Source organism: Centroberyx affinis, unplaced genomic scaffold (assembly GCF_046629955.1).
Source record: "Centroberyx affinis isolate AG114_WGS23_722 - 3 ecotype Tasmania unplaced genomic scaffold, CSIRO-AGI_Caff_v1 ptg004420l_1, whole genome shotgun sequence".
Lineage (NCBI taxonomy): Eukaryota > Metazoa > Chordata > Actinopteri > Beryciformes > Berycidae > Centroberyx > Centroberyx affinis.
In genome coordinates this window covers 105,047-125,933 of record NW_027282098.1, presented here as the reverse complement: position 1 = coordinate 125,933, position 20,887 = coordinate 105,047, and the positions used below count along the sequence as shown (strand labels likewise).

Sequence of the window (20,887 nt, the reverse complement as noted above, 5' to 3'; positions counted from 1 at the left end):
AGATTTTATGAGCTTATTGTATGTTTTGCATGTAAAACCTTTTTCTGCAAAATAACAAGTAACTCCAGCCGTCAGATAAATGTAGTGGAGGAAAAAGTACAATATTTCCCTCTGAAATGTAGTGGATGAAAAGTATAAAGTCTCACAAAATGGAAATACTCAAGTAAAGTGACAGTACCTCAGATTTGTACTTGAGGTACTGTCACTTGAGTAAATGCACTTTCTGAAAGAGAAATATACTTTAATTTATTTCAATGCAAATTTATAAATCATAAATCAATCAATTATAAATAAAACATTAATTGTAGGGTAAGAGTTGGTATCCAAGTTTTGATTTGATTAATCATCCCAGTTATTTTAACCTATTCACTGGTGTTTATGTGACATGTTAGGATTAACCTGGAGAGGAGGGAGGGTTTGGTTTGTTCATCAAATGGAGTGCAGAGAAACTGCAACAACACTAACAGCCCTAACAACACTAAGAAAAAATGAAAAAGTGACTTCTCAGAAAGTGTCCATGCCACTGAAAGACACACTCTTAAGGTGTAAGGTGTGTGTGTGTGAGAGAGAGAGTGTGTGTGAGTGAGAGAGAGAGAGAGAGAGAGAGAGAGAGAGAGAGAGAGAGAGAGAGAGAGAGAGAGAGAGAGAGAGAGAGAGAGAGAGAGAGAGTGTGTGTGTGAGTGTGTGTGTGTGTGTGTCTGTGTGTGTGTTTATGTGTGACCTAATTCAGCCTAAATTGATATTCACTCCAACCCAGTTGTTGAGTTGGGCTATATCAGCATGCACTTATGCCCCCCAAACCCAGGTGTCAGAAGAGGTTCCCCTTTTTCATTTTTTGCATCTGTGCACGCCACTGCTATTGCTGATAAATGAACAAACTGGTATTTTCTCTCTTTCTCTCTCTCCCTCACCTGTTTTTCTCCATAATATGTTATTTTTGACACTTTGTCTGATTTTAACAGTTGCTATTCCAACTGGCTCCTCCACAGCTTGTCTTTTACTCAAATCTTCCATTAGGTTGATTAAGTAGATCTGGATCACATGTGGAAGGTTCTGGTAGAAAAGAATGTGGCAATGGGAGAATATGATATGATTCATGTTTTAGGATTGCTGTGGTTTCCATAGCACCTTTATTCAATCTCCCACAGTTCCTGAGCAAATACTTTGTCTTTTATTCTTTGTCCGTAGACATACAAAACTTACACAATAACTTTTCATGGAATCTGGTAAAGGGTACAAAAAGACAGTATGAATGTTCAAAAACACAAATAAACAAAAAGTAGCTGTCAAAAGCCATTACATTACATTATGAATAAAAAAAATCTCCCGATCGAAAATGAACAGACCTATACACACTTTAAGTGTCCATTCGTACAGTTTGCTTTTCAGTTTGTGCTTTGGTCCAATGTTGCCCGTTTGTGTGTGCGTGCATTTTGAAGAGATAAATAATGCTGTGTGGGGACTTGTCTCTGGAGTAGCTTGGAATAATACAAGGACACTTTCTGACAAGAGTTAAACTAAGCAAGAGCACACATGCTTCTTTTTCCCTCATATACAGACTGCTTTATATAAAAAAAAGTGCATTGTAATGAAATACATTGTTAGTAATGTTTAAAAGTACTATATTCTCTTTCTCTGAAGCTGTAGTAAGTTTGTAGTGGTGTCTTTTGTTGCGGTTGGCAAAAGTCCGTTTCTAAGGGTGGGACCAGTGAGGGGGCGAGCCTGCAGCAGGATGCAGATGGGTTGCCCTCGGTAACGACTTCTCCTCATCGCCTGTGTTACCACTTGCCGGGGATTGGCACCCCGCACTCGTACCAGCCCACGAAGGGATGGGGCGTACGCCGGCCGATAGGTCCAAATGTCACAGGCTCCTGTCTGTACGAGCGATGAAATCCTGCAACACAAAAATATCAAAACACTGTTCAAATCCATTCACAGAGATGGATCATGCCACTTTGCTTTCAAGACAAGTCAATGTTATTTTCCTGCTTGACTTTATGACAATGCTGATGGTGAGTAATCCTTGATGGGAATAAGTTTGGTTTTGTTTTTTTCATTAAGTCACTGCAGCACAGTCGTCCTCAAGAGCTAAATTCAGCACACACAACACAACTGGAAGTACGACACATCTCTCCTCTATACCTGAGATATAACAAACAAAATAAAACTTGGTCATGGTGTTGCAAAAATCATTTTGTACAAATCAAGTCTGCTCTTTTCTGAGCAGTATGTCCTTAATGAAAAGAAGTAAAAGTTGTATTATTGTGAAAATGTATCTTAAACTATAAATCTTTACATTTTAGCTGCAATTTCAACCTCCCATAATTATATTCATATAGAAATAAGTTTTGATCACATCACATGACACAAGAACATACTTCTAGATTTGTCATCCATTAGATTACATGAACTGCTGCCATACAGTGATGTACGGTGATGTACTGGTAGATATTTTCATGATGGTGATGATGAATACTTATAGAAGAGAATACAATAAAGCAAATAGTACTTCTATGTATGTATCTATTTATTCACCTTGTGCTGTAGGCAGGTTATTTGAGAGGTACGCTGGGCCTGTCCTTCCATCCAGGTAGGAGTCAACAAACTGGCAGTGGTCCTCTCCCTGGCCAAATGTATCTGCTACACTGTAGAAGGGCTCTGTGGAGAGAGAGCGCGAGAGAGAGAGAGAGAGAGAGAGAGAGAGAGAGAGAGAGAGAGAGAGAGAGAGAGAGAGAGAGAGCAAATGAGATATAACCTTTATCAAAACTCCCATTATTTAAGGCTCGGCTCCACAAACGTTGTAGAGAAATGAATATACTGTATGTAGGTGGATGGAGAGAGAAACACATGACATTGGAATTAACATGGATTAAACTTCATATGTTACCCCTAAGACCGTCTCCCATGAAGATCTTGTATCGTAGCGAGTTACACAGAACCACTCCCACAAACTTCCGGTACCAGGTCCGCTTGACGAACTGGCTGCCCCTGCAGGCGCTGTGGGCTTGGTTATACTTGAAGGTGAAAGGGATCCAGATTGGCTCTCCACCTGAAGAGGGGGGCGTAAAACAGAGAAGGGGATATGTGATGGTGTGGCAGAATATGCATGGGCTACATCGGGTACTATCAGACTTTGAGAAAATCATTTTCTAAAATCATGTATGTTCTTCAATGAACAGTATATAATTAAGAAAAAGTATCTCTAGAGAAAAATGAAAAATGTAAACCAAAATAATGCAAAACAATACAAAAAAATGAATTTCTGTAATCATGTCTCCTCTGTGGTAAAATCTACAAGCACATATCAACTCACATCGCATTACAAATCCCACTCTCTCACTCCACTGTTGGTGCTCATAATGATAGGCCTTCTTAATAGCACTCAATGATGCATGCAGCCTAAGCCATCCTGAGAGCCTCCTCTCTCCGCTAAACACTGTACGCATACACCGCAGCACCCAAAGGAGCGCTAACGATGGTGCGACAAATGGGTGAGGAGGAAAATTCAACACCTAACACTCTGAAAGCTGTAAATACCTCAATTCTACTGTGGCATAGGTGGGAGAGGGAAGGTATTTTCACCATGGAAATCTTCCAAGTGTTCTACTGTATGTAAAGTGGCGGTGCAGAGTCAGATGCTGGCATGCTGCTGCACAGATGGTTAACTCCTCACAGCCTCAGTGCGGCTTTGATAGGCCGAGGTTTGTTGACCTTACGTTAGAGATGTGCTCTGCTGGTGTATGCACTTACCAGGTGGTCTTTCAATGAGAAGAGGATCATCTGAAAGAAGCAGAGGGAGGCCGGTTCACAAGGGAGGAAAAGCACACAGACAGCAGTACAAGTATGATGTATTCGCCTGGTTACAAATGCACATAATGCACTGTACATCTGGAAGCCTGTTTCCACTCCAAGGCTGGTTTTGTCTGCGGATATCTTGCATCGCGACAGGATTAACATCGCCTCAATGTTTTCTGTTACTGCCTGCAAAACTATGTTTGACTGAGGTTTGAACTGGAGTCAATGGGGCATCTAATGTTTATCTTTGCATTGGAACATTACTGTATATTTGAACTGCATTTGTGTGAGATGGCTATAGTATACACACCTGATTCAGTGACATAGGTGAGCGTATCGCTGACTGGTCCCAAGCCAAACACATTCTTGGCCTGGACTTTGAAGTAGTACCTGAGTAAAACAAACCACAACAGGCGGATTTAATGAGAGATTTAGTTGTTAAAGTGTCATTCTGCCAGTTTTGTTGTGACGGCGTGAAGGTGAGGAAAAAGTTAATGAGCACAGCAGATGACTGGGCATGCTTTAGAGTCAGGCTGATTTAAGAGTAGTCTGGTTTATATTCGTATGAATCCAAAGTGAGCACAGCACAATAAAATGGCTATTTGGCACACGTTGAAGGGAGAGGGAGGGAAGGAGAGTGGAGGAAGGGGGGGGGGTGAAGGAAAAAGAGACATCTAGACAAGGGGAGATTAACAGATAGGAAGAGAGGATAAGAGGATAGGAGCGAAAGAGAGAGAAGAAAGGAGGCGTGTGGAAAAAGTAAACTGGGGGGGGGATAGATAGACGTATGGTGAAAGAGAGGGACGGATAGATGGGAGGAGGGTGAGAAGAGAGGGAGAAAATTTCACACCGAGGGCTTTGCTGTATGACACAGAGCAGAGCGGAGTTCAGGCGGTGAGCTCACTTTGTCTCCGGGTGTTTTAAACACTGCGGAGGAATCGTAAAAATCCCATCAGATTAAAAACAACACGGCCAGTGACGACTCGAAGAGCGCGCAAACTTTTCCACCGCGGGCCGGCCGATAACGTGTGTGCGCATCTGTGAAGTGTGTGTGAGAGTGTGTGCGCTCCCCTCCCCTCCGCTCTGCAGGGTCACATACAGTAAGTTCACGGTCTGTTAATTTCCAGCCAAACCCCTCTAACCAACGTAAAGCCACGAGGCCTGGATCCAATCACCGCAGCCACGTGACGACTTCGACCAAAATATATATCATCAGAGAGGGGCAGAAAGCGAGACAGCGGGGGGAGAGATGATGTAATGAGCAAAGAAGAAATCGGAGAAGGTGGAAAGAGAGGAAAGGCGAGCCAGCTTAAAGAAAGTGATAGTAGACCGCAAAGATACTCTAAAGCCACACCAAGCCACGCCGGCCACATCAAACTTTCAATATGCAATCAAATCCTTGGGCATCACTCTCAGTATCTCCTCTCCAGATGAGAAACTGTATGGCGGCTGCATATGCTGTAGGTCAACTGCAGCGTATTACATGCCCTTCAGCAAGCATTTTTCACCATGAAGTCATTCGAGAAGACAGATGTCTCAGAGGTGCAGGGCTGCCCCAGTGTAGAGGGACTGAAACCTATACATGGCTTCAACTAGACGCAGGCAGCCGGACAAAAAAACAGCTTAGCCACAAAAACTACAGTGAACCTTTCAGGGTCGATTATAGACTGTCAACTATTCTGGGACGATAGATCGAAAATCAATATATCGCAATACAAAAATGCAAGCCAATGCCACTGCTAGAAAGATTTGTGGCTCAGAAATAAACATAATTCTGCACAGTCAGACTTTGTTGTCATTGAACTTTTATTTACTACATCATATCGTGGTTGTATCGAATCATGAATCCCATATCACGTGTCTAATCATATTGTTAGATAAGCATATCGTCCCATCCTAACTACATTTAATGACACTGATGTATGAACATGTAAAATTGGAGAGGCAAGCATTGATGTTTCACAACTCACATAGGCAAACAATACTCCTTCTTCAATGTTCCACAGTTATGAACAATTTTTATGTGTATGATTGATATGTATGAGTGGATCTCATGAGCAGGAAGCCTTGTGGATCCAAGGGGATCTGTCCACGTGTGTGTACACGTGTGTGTAAGTGTGTAAGTGTGTGTGTGTGTGTGTGTGTAGTAGTTCTGGCAGCCAGAAGGAGCCTCCAGCATCTGAGGGAAATGTCTGCACTGTCCCATAAACCATCCCAAGATCAACCGTAACCAAGAGAGACACACTACCTTGGATACAAACCGGATGCCAGAGAGGGAAACCTTGGAAAAACTTATCTTCACCAACTTCAGTTCCAAGACACACACAAACACACACAGCAGATCTCTACGATCTTTGTTTTTGGGTTCCCACAGTAGTGGATGAGACACCTATCATAACACCTCAAACTGACTCATGTTTCCACCGGTTACCATGTTTCTAGTCCTGATGGATTCACCCATCTGCAATAAGTTAACCGTTTTTCCATAGATAAAACACCAGTATTTGCGAATAATACTTAGTGATTTTATTTCTATTTGGAGCACCAGATGGGTGGGATTTACTGCATCAGGACTATTCAGACAGTATCAGGTCATTGTAACTCACAGAGAGGTATACTAAAGTGAATCTGTCCTGTGATTGTCTTACCTTTCTGACACTCTTTGTACACTCCTATGTGGCAAATTATACCCATTTGGTACCTAACTAGGCTAAACCACACCATAAAAAGTATTTGCAGTGAGAATGAATCCCGTGTGTGAAGTTACCTCTTTATACAGAGTTATGGGGTGTCAGAGGAACTGACTGAGGTTGTGTATATTGTTGATTCCAGATGAGACTGAGTGTGTGAATGACAGAATAAAAGAGTAAAAGTGAGTTGAAGTTTGTTTGGACAGCAGTACATGGTTCTAACTGTGTGGGCCATTCACTTCACGCAGACTGTACAAAAACCATATGGTTAAAGGAAGACATTGATGTTTTGGCAAATAAAGGCTTTGCGTGACTTGCTGTTATGTGACAAACAGCTTGGTAGCAATTTCACCTCTGTGTCCATTATTCAGTTCTCTCTCGGTGCAAGTTAACACTTCAGCTCAGTGTCTAGCAGATGGTGCAAGCTGAATTGCATCACCTCATTTGCATCACAGTGACTAAATGATGAATGAACAGATGTGCAGTGACTATCAATCTTCTGGTCCCACAACAGTAAGTTGATCAAATAGCTTATTTGGTAAGAAGTCGGTATACTTCTTTAAGTTTTCTATTAGGCCTGTTGGCACCACTTCTTCTACTCTGTAAATAATGTGTATGTTTTTACCCACAGCCTTCAAACAAAAGGCCTTTAATGCACAGCGGGAAATGAAACAAGCAGTTGGTTTCAGGTAAAAACTCATAACATCGGCCCTCATCTCTTGGGTCGACGTGTTAAGAGCTGTTTCCATGCGCGTGTTTTGAAAGCCGTGACCCATAACTCGTAAGACATGCTTTCAGAAACACACCCTAATAACTAAAACAGTACCTTGTGTTTGCATCTGTGTGTGTGTGTGTGTGCGTACTTGAATATCTGTGCGTGTGTGTGTGTCAGATAGCGTCTGCTGTATTTACCTTCCTCTGTGTTTTCCAGGATCTCAACGGAGTTTCCCAACGAGTCACGTTTTGGGGCTGATTTAAGTCTGTTTCTTAACCTGCCTGCATCCCAGCCAAGGCTGATTTACTTCACTGAGGGTTTTCCGTTCTCTCCTACAAGCATTACTCTATCAGCCTGCAACTCCGCTCTGATCAAAATCAGCCCGCTCTGATATCACAATTGGAAACATACACCCACGTAAATGCGGAACAAATCACCCAAGCATGTATAGATGCACGCATGAACTCAAACCACAAAGACAAGAAGCACACTGTGCCTTATATGATGAAGACATAATGGTATAAACATTCCCCAGCAGAAATAAACACTCCCAAAGCCACACAGCCAAGCACCTGCACCTGAGACACACACACACACTCATACACATTACACATGGGTCAGGGGAAGGGATTTTGCAACCAAGCAAATCCTTTGTTTGTAAGGTGAAGTCCGTGTTTACTGTGACTCCCATGTGTGAGACGATACTGATGAATTATAGGTCCCAAAGCGATCTGCATGTGAATGCCTCAACCTGCCAAACAGTACACACACATGCGGTTGTTACCTAGAGTTGGGTTTGAGATTCTCCACAGCCAGGTGTGTCCCGCTGGAGACTCTGGAGGACCACCGGTTGTTGAGGACATCATCATATGACGCACTGTGGACCATGTAGCCTGCAGGGACAAAGCAAAGGGCAAAGGGCAAGGCTCATTAGATGTCAGAAAAAATGGGAATCTGCCTCATTGTAGCAGGAGCAAAGTTATAAATGAAGAGATCTACTATGTATATATCTATTTTGATCTATTTAAAAGTTTTCTCGTTTTGTCAACCTAGGTCTTAAGTTACCTATGATCTTTAAAAAGTATTATTATTTGTTTGAATTTTATCCTAGCAATCATTTTTTTGTAAGAGTATTTTCAAGCGGTAGATAGCTCATTTTGAAACAGAAAAAAGGAAGAATGGGATAAAATAAAATGGCAATGAGCAATCTGTCTTGAGATTTGGAGGAACGAGGGTCAACGCTCCCATATACTTTAAACCGTGAAGAAAATTTGCAACCCTTGCTTTTTCTGTTTCTCGTGCTGAATGTTTCCCAACCTGCCTGTCTGTCTGTCTTTAACCTGCTGTTTTCTCTCTCTCAGTCACGCAGGCTAATCCTTAGAATCCGGAGAGTATCCCGAGGTCACGGAGCCCTCCGATCGTTTCACTTTAAACCAATGGAAACCAGCGCCGCCGCACACCAAAACTACCAATTGTTCCTATTGGATGTTTGAGGGGCTTCTATTTTTGCTGGAGCCGCACCAACACAGCTGCCTGCCGACAGGAGAGAGGGGGAAATACTAACACAGACACGTTTTTGTTTTCTTTCTCTCTGTTTTCCATTCCTTCTCCATGCTACATTGTTAAATTGAGATCTTGATGGGAGAATTCACTGTAGCCTCTTGCCTTTCCCATCTGCCTCTGTATTCTCTCTCTCTCTCTCTCTCTCTCTCTCTCTCTCTCTCTATCTATCTATCTTAATCCTCTTTCTTATCATAAATAATTGTGCAGAAACAGGAGTGTTAAAACACTTTACAATATACAGCAATGCTGCAAAACCAGTACAAGAAATAAACAGACAAGAATAAAGATAGACGTGGTTCAAATATTTGTGTTAAATAATTGTTAGCGTCTGTTTTAACCTGCTTCATCTACTAGATATTTGGGGTTTTCTGTATTGCAACACTTCATAACAATTCATTTCTGGCACTTGACATGGTAAACCCACAAATCTGCCGTCCTAGGATCCTAAGTAGGATAAAGCAAACCCACAAAAACATATTTGTAAATACTATTTGACCTTGGTGTGGAAAAGCAGGCAGAGAAACTGACGGGGAGTTGGCAAATTGTCCAGACAAAATGCGATTAAGTAAGAAATACGTTGAAAACGATACAGAAAGTGTCTAGATTGTGTGCGAGATCGGGAGAAGCGCCGGGGAGAACAGATGGAAAGAAAGAGGGGAAGAAAAGGCCGATGACAGTATAGACCATCTATCTGTTTTACACATCAAGAGGAAAGAGCGGCCCACAGCACGACCAGGAGCTTGTGTCAGCCTGCCAAAGACAACACAGCGCTTCTGTAGCTGACCAGACCGCTGCCTCTGATAGTCCACCACGTCCCATACAGCGGGCCCTTATCCTCCGTCCCGCTTTTTCCTTCTGTCTCTTTCTAGGTCATAGGAATTTTGTTTTTCCCTGGGAGACGAGGAGGGAGACGAGGAGCCCAGCTCCATTTGTCCGATGCGGTTTGTTTTTTTCATGATTTATTTACAGTAAACTGGAGTAAGGTCCTGAAATCTGACTATGGGGAGATTCCCGTGACATGTTCAAGGTTTTAACTTCTATGAGCTGTTGAACCACAAAATAGATGGGAAGCTTATGAAAAGTTAATAAAACGGAAGCAAATCATATTTTAGGTAGTTAAAGCAGCTATAGGCAAGACTTTCAGGTAAAAATACACCTGTTTTATCAGACTGAATCCAAAGTGGGGCTACAGCAGAGATGAACGTCCCGTCCCAACTAAATGAGATCCCAGAGATTCATCCTGTTTGCCCAAATTAAATTCTAGTGTCGGGTATGGACACTTCTCCACCCACAAGAAGTGACAAATCAAACCTTAAGAACGGGCAAAATAATAAATGAAAAATAAACCAAGGCATCTCTTACCTGACACCATATCGTCCTTCAGTGGGTGGGCCCAGTCCAGGATGACGAATGAATGGCAGCCCTCCATGGCAACCACGGTGAGGTTATGGGGCTTGTTCTTGGGAGGCAGGTTCTGATTGGCGGCCAGGCGGTCCTTGCTCATCAGATCCTCCAGGATGTCGACCTGAAGATACTCCAGAGCCTCCGTCAAGGAGCAGGGGGCGCCTGGGTCCTTCTGGATGTAGTTCACATAGGGAGCTGACGGCAGGAAAAAGTGATGAGAGGAGCAGAGTTATTTATGATAATTATACGCATATGAGGCAGACATTTCCTCATACATTTCACAATATATTCAGTGTGTACATTCCAGTCTCTATTATTCATAGACATCCTTGATCTCAATAGGAAAAAACCTAGATAAATAAAAGTTTTTTTTTAAACTTTTTATTATTATTAATTATTATTTCAACTCATACTTTTTCCTATTTGCTCAATCCTGAGGCCAAGAAATACAAGCATCTCCAGCATTCATTCATTTTGAAATGATTGCTGGTCTGCTGTGAGTCATTTTTCAGAAAGCTGAGAAGGAGTCGGAGAAGTTAGCGCAACGGCTCGTGCGATTGTCTCCTCCTATCCCTCTTCCCTCTCCCTCCTCTCCTCCCCTGCCTGTCTTCTTGTCGTTTGTTTTCCGCGTCTCTGGGAGTGCCAGCTGGACCTACAGCTGCGAATACTTCAGATATCCCACAATTCCAGTGGTCTGACTGGGATTTGGAGGGAAGCGCCGGAGCCTGGAGCTGCTCCCACCTCCCCAGATGACTGGCCCTCCGCGCAGGCCAAGAGTCTAACACGTGTCAGTATCTACACATCAACACACACAGTCCAGACTCCTACTGTATGTGTATACGCACAGTCATATGGCTTATGCATTTATGCATTAATATGTCAACATATAATCTGTCCGCATGATGAGGAGATTTATGCGTGTGTCTGTCCATAAACGGGATTGTATGGCTGCATTTCTGTGTGCGTTCCCATGTCCATATGCTTGACTAGGATCTGTGCAACTTCTTGCAGTTGGAGGAACCACATTTGTTGCTTTCTTCATGAACCCACCACCATCTTCATCTTCTTTTTTAAATGCTGAACACACTTCCCTACATAAACACAGTCTTTTTTTGCTTGATTAAATACCTTGTGTGTATCCAAATTATAAAAAATAGACCTGCATGAGCCAGACTTGGGTTAAAAAAACACTGATAAATACTTCTTACTGCACACAAATCTTGGTGTGTTAGTTGGGGGAGGTTTTCTGTATCAGGACAGTTTGGATAGTCGCAGTTGTCACTCTGGAAAAGCACACTAAATTAACTTTCAAATAGTTTCTGGTGCTTCAATTGTTCAATGTGGTAAACTCCACCCATCTGGAACTGCGGGCAGATTTACACAACTGCTAAGAATTATTAGTAAATTCTTTTTGACCCATGTCTGCCGCAGGGTTAGATTCATTCAATCCAAACCATCGCTGGGCAGACAAAAGAGACAAAGGCAAGTCTCCGCCAGATAGTTAATGCAGAGCATGTCAGTGGACTGGCGGGCTGCTGAGCAGGATCTGAAATATTAAACTCATAAATGGGAAAGAGGATGTCTCCCCATCGAGCCAACACGGAATCTTCCCTCTTGCGCTGAGGTCAGCACCCTTAACTTTCACTTTATTGCCACTGCTTTTCTGCGCTTGCTCGTTTCATCCCAGGACTTGGGGATGTAATAGGTTTCAGATGGCTCCATGTGTGGTTTCTGATCGCCGAGATAGTCACTGTTTACCAAGATAGATGGTGTCCAGAATAAGCCATGTAATTTGCTCCACTGTTGCTTCTGGTCTGACACTAGCACTGATAAAGAAACAGCTATAAATATTCCTCTTTAACAGGCTTCTAACAAAATGAAATATAAATGACAGTGACAAGTTGTACTTTTTCAATCAAATAAACGGTACTGGACTCATTATTCAAGGTTTTATCCACGCTCTTACTGGCAACACTCTCAAATGGGAGGTAACACGACATGACAAATCCGGAAAACATCATCAGATAAAGGCAGGGAAGAACTCACTGACATTATCAGTAGTAGTTTTTAGGAGGTTGGAGTCGAATAGATGCTGGTTTTATTACTGTCCAGAGAGTCTGTTTATGCAGCCAGATGAGGTGATAGGCTTGCAGAGGCCAAAGTGAACACATAAGAACAGTAAAAGAGGGAGCAGGAGGCCTCAAGTTTTTAAGAGTGCCTCAACACTGCGTCCTCAGTGAACCTTGCTTCTATGATACCATGTAAGGGATAAAGCGCTTTGGATAAAAGCACTATATAAATGCAGTCCATTTACCATGTAAGGCGCGATGGAAGGCGTTCGAAACATCCATTAAGATTACGCTGACAGGTTTAGTGCTTTGCTCATGGGCCCTTCAGCAGTGTGAATGGGCACCCTAGTTGTAATGGCACTCACACTATGATTTGGGCTACAAAAAAGCCTGATATATATACTATAGGAAAGCTGGACAGGAGTTCACTTCTGTGCTAGAAGAGCTAGATCCACATTATAAAATGTATGCTGCTTGAAGATATAGATGTTGTATAAATGCAGAGTGATATGTATAGTCGGCTGTCTATCATAAGTCTTGCACTACTGTCTTTGTGCCATGTGCGTACTGTGCTACTTTTCAACTTGTTGATATCTTCCATTTATTGTAAAATATTAGATATTTAGACATTTATCGTACTTGGGAAATAAAGTGATTCTTATCCTGAAACAGCACTGGTGGTCAGTTCAGGTTATCATCCATCAGCCGTGCTACAATGATAACACAACTAATCTTTTTGATTGCCATGCCAGACCAACACACAGATAGTATTCTCTGACTGAGCAGTGGTTTTTCTTGGCCTAGCTTTGTTAATGTAAAATATATGAGGCAGTCAAATACTGTGAATATATTTACAAAGTGCAACCGAGTGAGCCAAGATAGAGGCCCAAATTTATTTCTCCTCCATGAAAGAAAACAGAACACACATTTCGCCCTATCATTATTTACAGCGCTGAGGGACACGTCAAAACACATACACACACACACACACACACACACACACACACACACACACACACACACACAAACAAAGACACTCATATATACACATGATACTCGGCATCCAAGTGTGCATGGTCAATCAAGTTTTTAAGTTTTGTAGCTGGAGCCATATGCTATTATTTATGCTGTCAGGTAAAAATAACATCTCTTATTCCCTTTCTCTTTCTCTCTCTCTCTCTCTCTCTCTATCTGTCTGTTTTTGGCATTTAGACTAACCTCACAGGAGCCTCCAAAAAAAGTGCAACCTCTAGCTACTTGAGAAGCATAGAGGGAGAAGGATGGTTTTTCGTACATTTAGTGAAAGTATGACTTACTGTCCATCCGAGGAGGTGAAGTTCCCCTTAAAAAGAGATCCATCACGCATAATGGGGATGTGATATTGAACCTGAAGTCTGGGGGTTAGAGCTACACCGTAAAGTCAAGGCTGAAGTCTAGGAAAGTGATCCTGAATCAACTTGTGTGGCGGGCAGAAGAGGAGGAGACGGTGGTGTGTTGAGTGACGGCTGCTGAACGCAGCACGTTTGTGCAAGCACCAACGAACGTACATGAGCATACACACGCATAGACAGACAGACAGACACACAAACTAATTTGACATGTACCTGTGAAGCGTTTCTTCCCGGTGAGGTCGAACTCGGATGAGGGGCTGTTGTTGAAGGGTCTGGTGTCTGGCTCCGGAGACGAGCCCTCTGTGGTGGTGGTGGTGGGGGGCGGCAGGGTGGTCTGGACAAAAAACTCATCTAGCAACAACAGATGTGTCGGTCAGTTTTCTTTATTTAAATCCTAAAACTGCAATAACACGCTGCCGTATTTCATTAATCCTTTGTAATTGTCACCACAGTCATGTAATGCGAGTGTCAAAGAGATTTAATTGGTTGCGGGCAACTGTGTGATCTCATTGGAAATGACCCTATTTTCCTCGAACACCCAAAGCCAACTTATTGTGTAATGTTTTGCTACCCATATTTTCCATGTGGGGGGGGAGGGGTGGGGGGGGGAGTGGGGGGGGGGGGGGTGATGGCCGTTTCGCAACGGATTGCTGCAAGGATAATCTCCAAGCCTGACAAATGTGTAGGGATTCAGTGAGTGAATTCAATTAGTTCCTTCCACTTCCATCACTGTGTTTTTTCCCTGCGCAGCACCAATGGACCTTGGCATTACATCATGGTCCACACACACATACGGTGCACATGCTGCACACAGCTTTGAGCCATGGCAGGGGGAAATGCTAAGAAAATAGTGTACCGCTCCATGTGACTTTTCAAGCAAAAACAAAAAAGAAAGGAAAAATCAAATGCTGCTCACAGGCATCAGATTCATTGAGACATCCAAACACCTGCAGTGAAATTACAAAGGTCGTAGGCTAACATCAACCAAACATCACAGTGCAGTTTTCCATTCGGCATTCTGAAGTCAGAGTCCAGCCATTACATTACAAAACAACACTAAGACCAGCAAATACATCACATTAAATCATAAGCCAGGGCATTCTCTCTGGGTTAGTAATGCAGTTCACAGGCAGTGCGGGTCCAGTTTTTGGGATAAAAGAGATTAAAAACAGTCCGCTATGGGAAACAGTCCAAAACCCCAAGACTGAACCAAACCGAGCCAAACAAACGCACAAGAAGAGAAACAGAGTGAAGACCACAGGCAAGGCAAAGCATTATAGAGAGGAAGAGCTAGCAAACAGATGAACAGATAGATAAACATTCAACAAACAATGAACATGCAGTGCAGTCCATCCCAGCCCAGTGGCGGTAGGTCGGTCTGTAGCCATCCTTAGCCAATACCTTCCTCAACAGCTAAAGCATCAGGCACCACGGCCCCTGTAACCATGTAGTCCATTTCCATTCCTGAGGATTCCTCTGTCAGAGAAGTAAGACAAGCTGTAGCATCAGTTCCACATAACTATGTACACATTTTCAAGCTGGCACACACACAAGTGTAGACACAAACACACGCTCCCACATGTATACACAAACATACACAAACACATGGGCACAAGCCCTCACACACAGTTTTAACACCAAAGTAACATTGGGTTGTATCTCACAAAGTGTAATCAAGCTAACCCTAAGTCAAAAGCAGAGTCAAAAAGTGTTGTAAACGCTCTACTGGCTCTGATTTTCCCTATTTAGACTTTACAAGGAAGGAAACATCTTACCGACTGTCTGAGTTTGCCTGTGTGTGGGTGGGTTTGAGGTTGTAAGTGCCCCTGTTGGACTAATAACATGTATGGAGAATATATAGGGCTGTAGTATGTTAACTCTTACACAATCTAAAGTCATAGTGTCTGTGTGAGGTAGTTGCAGAATAGAAAAATTACATTATTTTTACGTTAATTTTATTTTTATTATATTTTTTTTTATTTCAGATTCAGTCAATTTTTGGTCAGTTTTCTATAGAATAAGCTATTTTCATTGCATTTTCTTCTGTTTGGCTGCAATGTTTTTTTTTGTTTTTTTTTAAATAATAGAATCTGTTAAATGTCATGTTTCTGGTGTTACTTTCAGGCTACTAAAATAGCATACTATATGTGTGCATGCACATGTGGAAGTGTGCTTCCATGCCTAGTGTATAGTGTAGTAACACTGATGGCAGAGTGCAACTGACAGTCCAAGGAGTGTGTTTAAACCAGCATTATTCTGACCACAGCCCGGCCCCAGATGTGGAGTCTTACATGTGGTTCCTGCGGTCTCACATTGACACACACATCTACACACACTCTAACCAGATCACACAAGAGTTATAGGACTCTGTGGGTACAGACAGGAAACACTTATGGCCTTGGCCGGGATGGATATGACAAACAATACAATTGAGAGATTTAGTGAAGTCATGTTTATTTCTGTTCACTATTCTGGCTCTTAACTTTTTGACTTAGAACTGGAACTGAAAAGCCATATAGGCAGTATCTGGCAGGTAGGGGACTGCAGTACTTTGTACGATTCCTGTAGTGCAAATCACTATTTAAAACCATCTCTTAAAAGAAGTATGTCATGCACTGTAAGTGGGTCTCTCTTTCTCAAAGCTCACCTTCTGGATAACAGTCCAAAATCCCATCTGGATCCAGCACTGGATACCCGTATTCATCTGTTTTGGAGAAGGTTCCAGGTGGACAGGTTGGATATGGTGGAAGAGTGGTAGACTCCTCTATCCATTCGATGGTGGTGGGTTCAGGTGTGGTGGTAGGAGCCGTGGTGGTGGTGGTAGTGGTGGTCCTGAGGTGAGGCAGGTCCAAGCCAACCACGGGTTTCCCCCCACGGTGAGGACCTTGTCTTTGGGGTTGATCACCGGCCGGCTATCTCGGCCGTGGCCGAACAGAGCCAGGCCTTCCTGGTTAACCAGTGGACTACCCATGTGGTCTGGTGGTGAGTGGGGTGGAGTGAGAAGGGGAAATAGAAAATTTCTTATTTTGTCTGGGGATATAAGCCAGCAAATATACTATATTGGTAATTTAAATCAAGCTTAACACATGGGCACATGGATGGTCCATGTTCTCATCAGGTTTGGTGTAGCAATAGCAAAGTGGAATCATGGATTAGGTCAAAGCACGTTTTTCCAAATAAAGCCCCTTATTCTAGTTCAAGCTGTGTTGCTATTGAAATGTAATACAAGAGTGAGTGAAGCATATCACCAAATATGGTGCGTCCATCCTCGCCAAGCACGACTCTCCTGGGTTGGCCCTGGGAGTCCTGGAGAACTTTTCCGTCCTCGTTCATCAGAACCCCCTTTTCCAGGTCCACGACCTGTGGAGATAGAAATCCTTGCCAAATCTTTGTATCAACCTTTAGAGCTAAAACTTACACCGTGGTCTCATTATGACTGTGAGATTTAGTTAAGTCATACTCTTTCTATTCACTATCCTGGCTTGTAAATACAGCACCTCAGTTAATAGATACCAGACCTATTGATTTGTAGCATTAAAAAGACATATTGGAAGGATAAAGCAAAAACTGGATGCATTAACTAATAAATTATTCTACTACAGTAATTCATGTTATTCCTCTAACAACACAGAATAATATTCAAATCCTTATCTGTCTAAAAGTGCATGGACATGTTTTTGCACCTGGTATTGCTCAAAGAGAATCATGTTCTGCAAAGTGCAAGATCACAAATATATTCAATCTTTTAAAGAGATGCTTACCCATTTGGTTCCATCAGGCCCAGTGATGAACCTTTGACCATTAGATTTGCTGTTGCCATTAGAGGAAGCGGAGTCTTTATCGTGTGTTGCTGTCAGGTTGGGACGGCCATTTTTACCTAAATTATTGCATGACTTAGATCATTATTATTATCATTATTCATTATTTATATCTACACTGAGAACAATAGCACATTATTTATCATTTCATGTTTTCCTCATGCAAACTCCTGCACATTTGGAGAAACACCTGGCATTGTTAATGATTTGACAATTGCACTTTACCATTTCCATAGCCTGGTTTGAGTCCTCCACCATTGGTGGGTTTCCCTCTGAGGCTGGGGTGGCGAGTCCTAGTCCCCTGGCCCCTAAAACTGTCTCTAGATGAAGATGATGATGACGTTGATGTTGATGATAACGATGGTGAAGACGATGATGACGACGATGTAGACTGAGAGGTCCCTCCAATCAATCCCCCTGTCCTAGTCACACTAGTGCCGCTGCCAACCCCACGATCTGAGGTCAACACCGGCTGGGGCAAGTTTGAGGAAGAAGAGGAGGAGGTAGATGATGATGAAGAGGACCCAGAAGTTGGAGAGCCCAACCTAGTGTTCTGTGCTGGCTGTGCTCTAACGGGGAACCTAACACCTTGCCTGCCTGTCAGCAGAGGAGAGCGTACCCTTCCATTAGTCCCTACAACGGGACGCCGTTGAGATGGAGAGACGGCAGAAGATGAGCCAGTCCTGGTCCGAGATGACGTTTCTCTTGTATCTGCGCTCTCGTTGTCCTCCGTTGTTCTATGAGGGTTGACTGATGTTAAAGTAGGGCGTTTGGGGGCCGCGGTGGGGTCAGGAAATTTTTCATTTCTGTCATCAGTTTCTTTACTCCCCTCATCCAGATAATCCTCATCGTGATCGTTATTATTGTCATTAGTGGTTCCTCTAGGGCTGGGCTCACTTGAGTCTCTATTTCCACTTGTGGAATGATGGGAATTGGAGTTTGAAGAAGTAGAAGATGAAGAGGAAGATGAAGAAGAAGAGGAGGAGGTAGTTGGGTGTCTTGATCCGCTAATTTCTGTATTCCTATTGGTCAAAGAGGGCTTAAGAGAACTTGCCGCCACCCCATTCTTCAGTGGGTTACGAGAGGAAGGCGTTTTCAGATCTTCACTGGTCTCCTGTATCGAGGATACTCCTGCAGCACCCGTGGCCCCCGACACCCTAGTGGGTGTCCCTCTCAAAATGGGCCGACCTGCCCCCATGGAGGATGACGTTCTGCTCGAGGGGACCCGAGCCGACCCGTCCTGTCTGGAAGATGAGACCCTTGTCCCTGAACCTGAACCAAACCTGCCTGGGTAACGAGTAGCAAGCCAAGGGAATCTTTCAGCAAACGAAGGGTTAATTCTGGTAGGAGAAAGAACAGGTTTTTTGTAGCTGCTCTCTGGCCTTCCTCCCTCCTCCCTCCTCTCCTCCTCTGTGGGTTGTGCATTAGATGCGGTGGAGTGGGAGCTAGAGGTTGCCTCCTCAACTTTGGCAACCTCTGCTTCTGTATCTGCTTCAGTATTTCTGTAGTTACTGTTATCGTTTCCCTCCCTGTATGTTGTGTCTTGCTCAGTTGGCGTGTGTGAACTATGTGAATTGTGTGTGTTACGTGAAGTTGCAGGGTTGTGAGATCCTCTGTGTGAAGTTGCAGGGTTGTGAGATCCTCTGTGTGAAGTTGCAGGGTTGTGAGATCCTCTGTGTGAAGTTGACTGAGAGTCTGATGTGTCTGATGTGGAGGGGTTCTGTGATCCACTCTGTGAAGTGAATGGATGGTTGGCTGAACTGTGTGTATTTAAGGTTGTGGGATTGTGTGATCTGGACTGTGAAGTGGACTGTGATGTGTCTGAATTATGTGTATTTGATGTTGCTTGGCTGTGGGACCCGCTTCCTGAGCTGGACCTGGATATTGCTGAATTGTAAGTGTTTGATGTTTCATGGTTCTGAGACCTAGACGGTGAAGTGGACTGTGATGTTCCTGAACTGTGTGTGTTTGTTGCTTGGTTCTGAGTTCTGCTTGGTAAATTGGACTGGGAGGAGGTCGCTGAAGCTGATTCTTGTTTGTGACCATTCAACAATCGGGTGGGATTCCCTCTTGACAGAATTCCAGGATTTCTTCGGCCATAACCAAACCTGGATCCAAACGCAGACCCACTGGTGCGCCCTGCTGCAGCAGAGCCTCTACCTATAGGCGGCGCCTCTGTCTGAGGCTGTGAACTGGTCTGCTTTGGGGCAGGAGTGGAGGGTTTGGTATGTGTTATGCTGGGCTGACTGTAGGTGGTTTTGCTATCTGGGTATGTGGAAGCTGTATGGTCCTTTCTGTTTGCTGCTGACTCTTGAGTACGTGAGGGAGAAGAGGATGAGCTAGTAGAAGATGAAGAGGATGAAGAGGAAGTGGAGGGCAATGAAGATGAGGAGGAAGTGGAAGAAGGGGAGGAGGAAGAGGAGGAGGAGGAGGTGGAGGATGAGGAAGAAGAAGATGAAGAGGAAGAAGAGGAGGATGAGGATGAGGATGAGGAAGAAGCCTTGGATCCTGGTCTTTGATGGACCCTGATCTTAACTGGCCTTCTAGGGGGTGGTTTGGGAGGGTTAGAGGCAGGTTTAGTTGGGGATGGAGTCACAACTTTGAGGCTAGGGGTCTCAGTAGTCAGGGGCTCGTTCTCATCCTCAGATTCAGGGGAAACCACATCGTTGTATGGTTCTTTTGTCTCCTCTACAGCCTCAGTGGTAGTCGTCTGTTCTTCTGGAGGTGGCGTGGTAGGTATTTTCTCCTCTTCCTCCTCTTGCTCCGCCTCTCTATCTGGCATCCTCCCTCTGGATGAGCTGCCTCTGGTGCCTGTATTCCTGGCCGAGCTCCTCACCGAGGAGAAGATGCTGTGATAGGAGCGTGTCTGGGAGAGTGGGCGTACCCGCCTGTTGGTGGGTGGAGCCTGGGTTATCCGAGGCGGTGTGGTTGGTTCTTCTGTCACCTCTGTTGATTGGAGGTCGGGTTCGTCATGGTAACTATCCTGCTTGGAGGGAGTGTGGCTTGTTCTGCGACTGTTCTGGTTTTTCGAGGACGATGAGGCAGCACTGCTGGCTGGCAAGAGACAAAAATTGTTAGCTTAGCAGAAGTAACTTTAGAGTTACACAGTTATACAGACAAAGCACACGTGCACACACACACACATACACAGTCAAACGTACTTACTTCCTGGCAGGGCGACACTGAAGACCTTGCTCTGTGGTCCCTGTCCCCTCCGGTTGGTGGCTCTGATCTTGAAGATGTAGCGGTCTCCAGGTATGAGGCCGTCTACGGTGGCTGAGGTGGTGCTGCCACGGTACGTCACACTTTTCATTCCAAATGGCTTCATAGCAGGAGCGTACGACAGGATGTACTCTATAAGATTAGATAGATTTTTATATAAGATAGATTTTTATACTGTAATACTGATTTTATAACGTTGCCCTTACTCTAACTTTCTGTG

The 20,887-nt window shown here is 43.7% G+C and overlaps 1 protein-coding gene across 1 annotated transcript in view; it reads right to left on the bottom strand.

Moving 5' to 3' along the window:
- Positions 1-1,118: 1,118 nt before the first annotated feature.
- Positions 1,119-20,887, bottom strand: part of fndc1 (fibronectin type III domain containing 1) — a 34,688-nt gene continuing 14,919 nt past the window's right edge. Inside the window, 17 exon segments of the mRNA XM_071543949.1 lie at positions 1,119-1,894; positions 2,536-2,658; positions 2,888-3,049; positions 3,751-3,780; positions 4,106-4,185; positions 7,985-8,093; positions 10,126-10,362; positions 13,841-13,978; positions 15,029-15,103; positions 16,275-16,502; positions 16,505-16,603; positions 16,876-16,987; positions 17,389-17,504; positions 17,671-17,759; positions 17,805-19,140; positions 19,207-20,499; positions 20,611-20,799. Of these exon segments, the coding sequence (XP_071400050.1) occupies positions 1,779-1,894; positions 2,536-2,658; positions 2,888-3,049; positions 3,751-3,780; positions 4,106-4,185; positions 7,985-8,093; positions 10,126-10,362; positions 13,841-13,978; positions 15,029-15,103; positions 16,275-16,502; positions 16,505-16,603; positions 16,876-16,987; positions 17,389-17,504; positions 17,671-17,759; positions 17,805-19,140; positions 19,207-20,499; positions 20,611-20,799 (4,532 nt within the window). The 3' untranslated portion in view covers positions 1,119-1,778.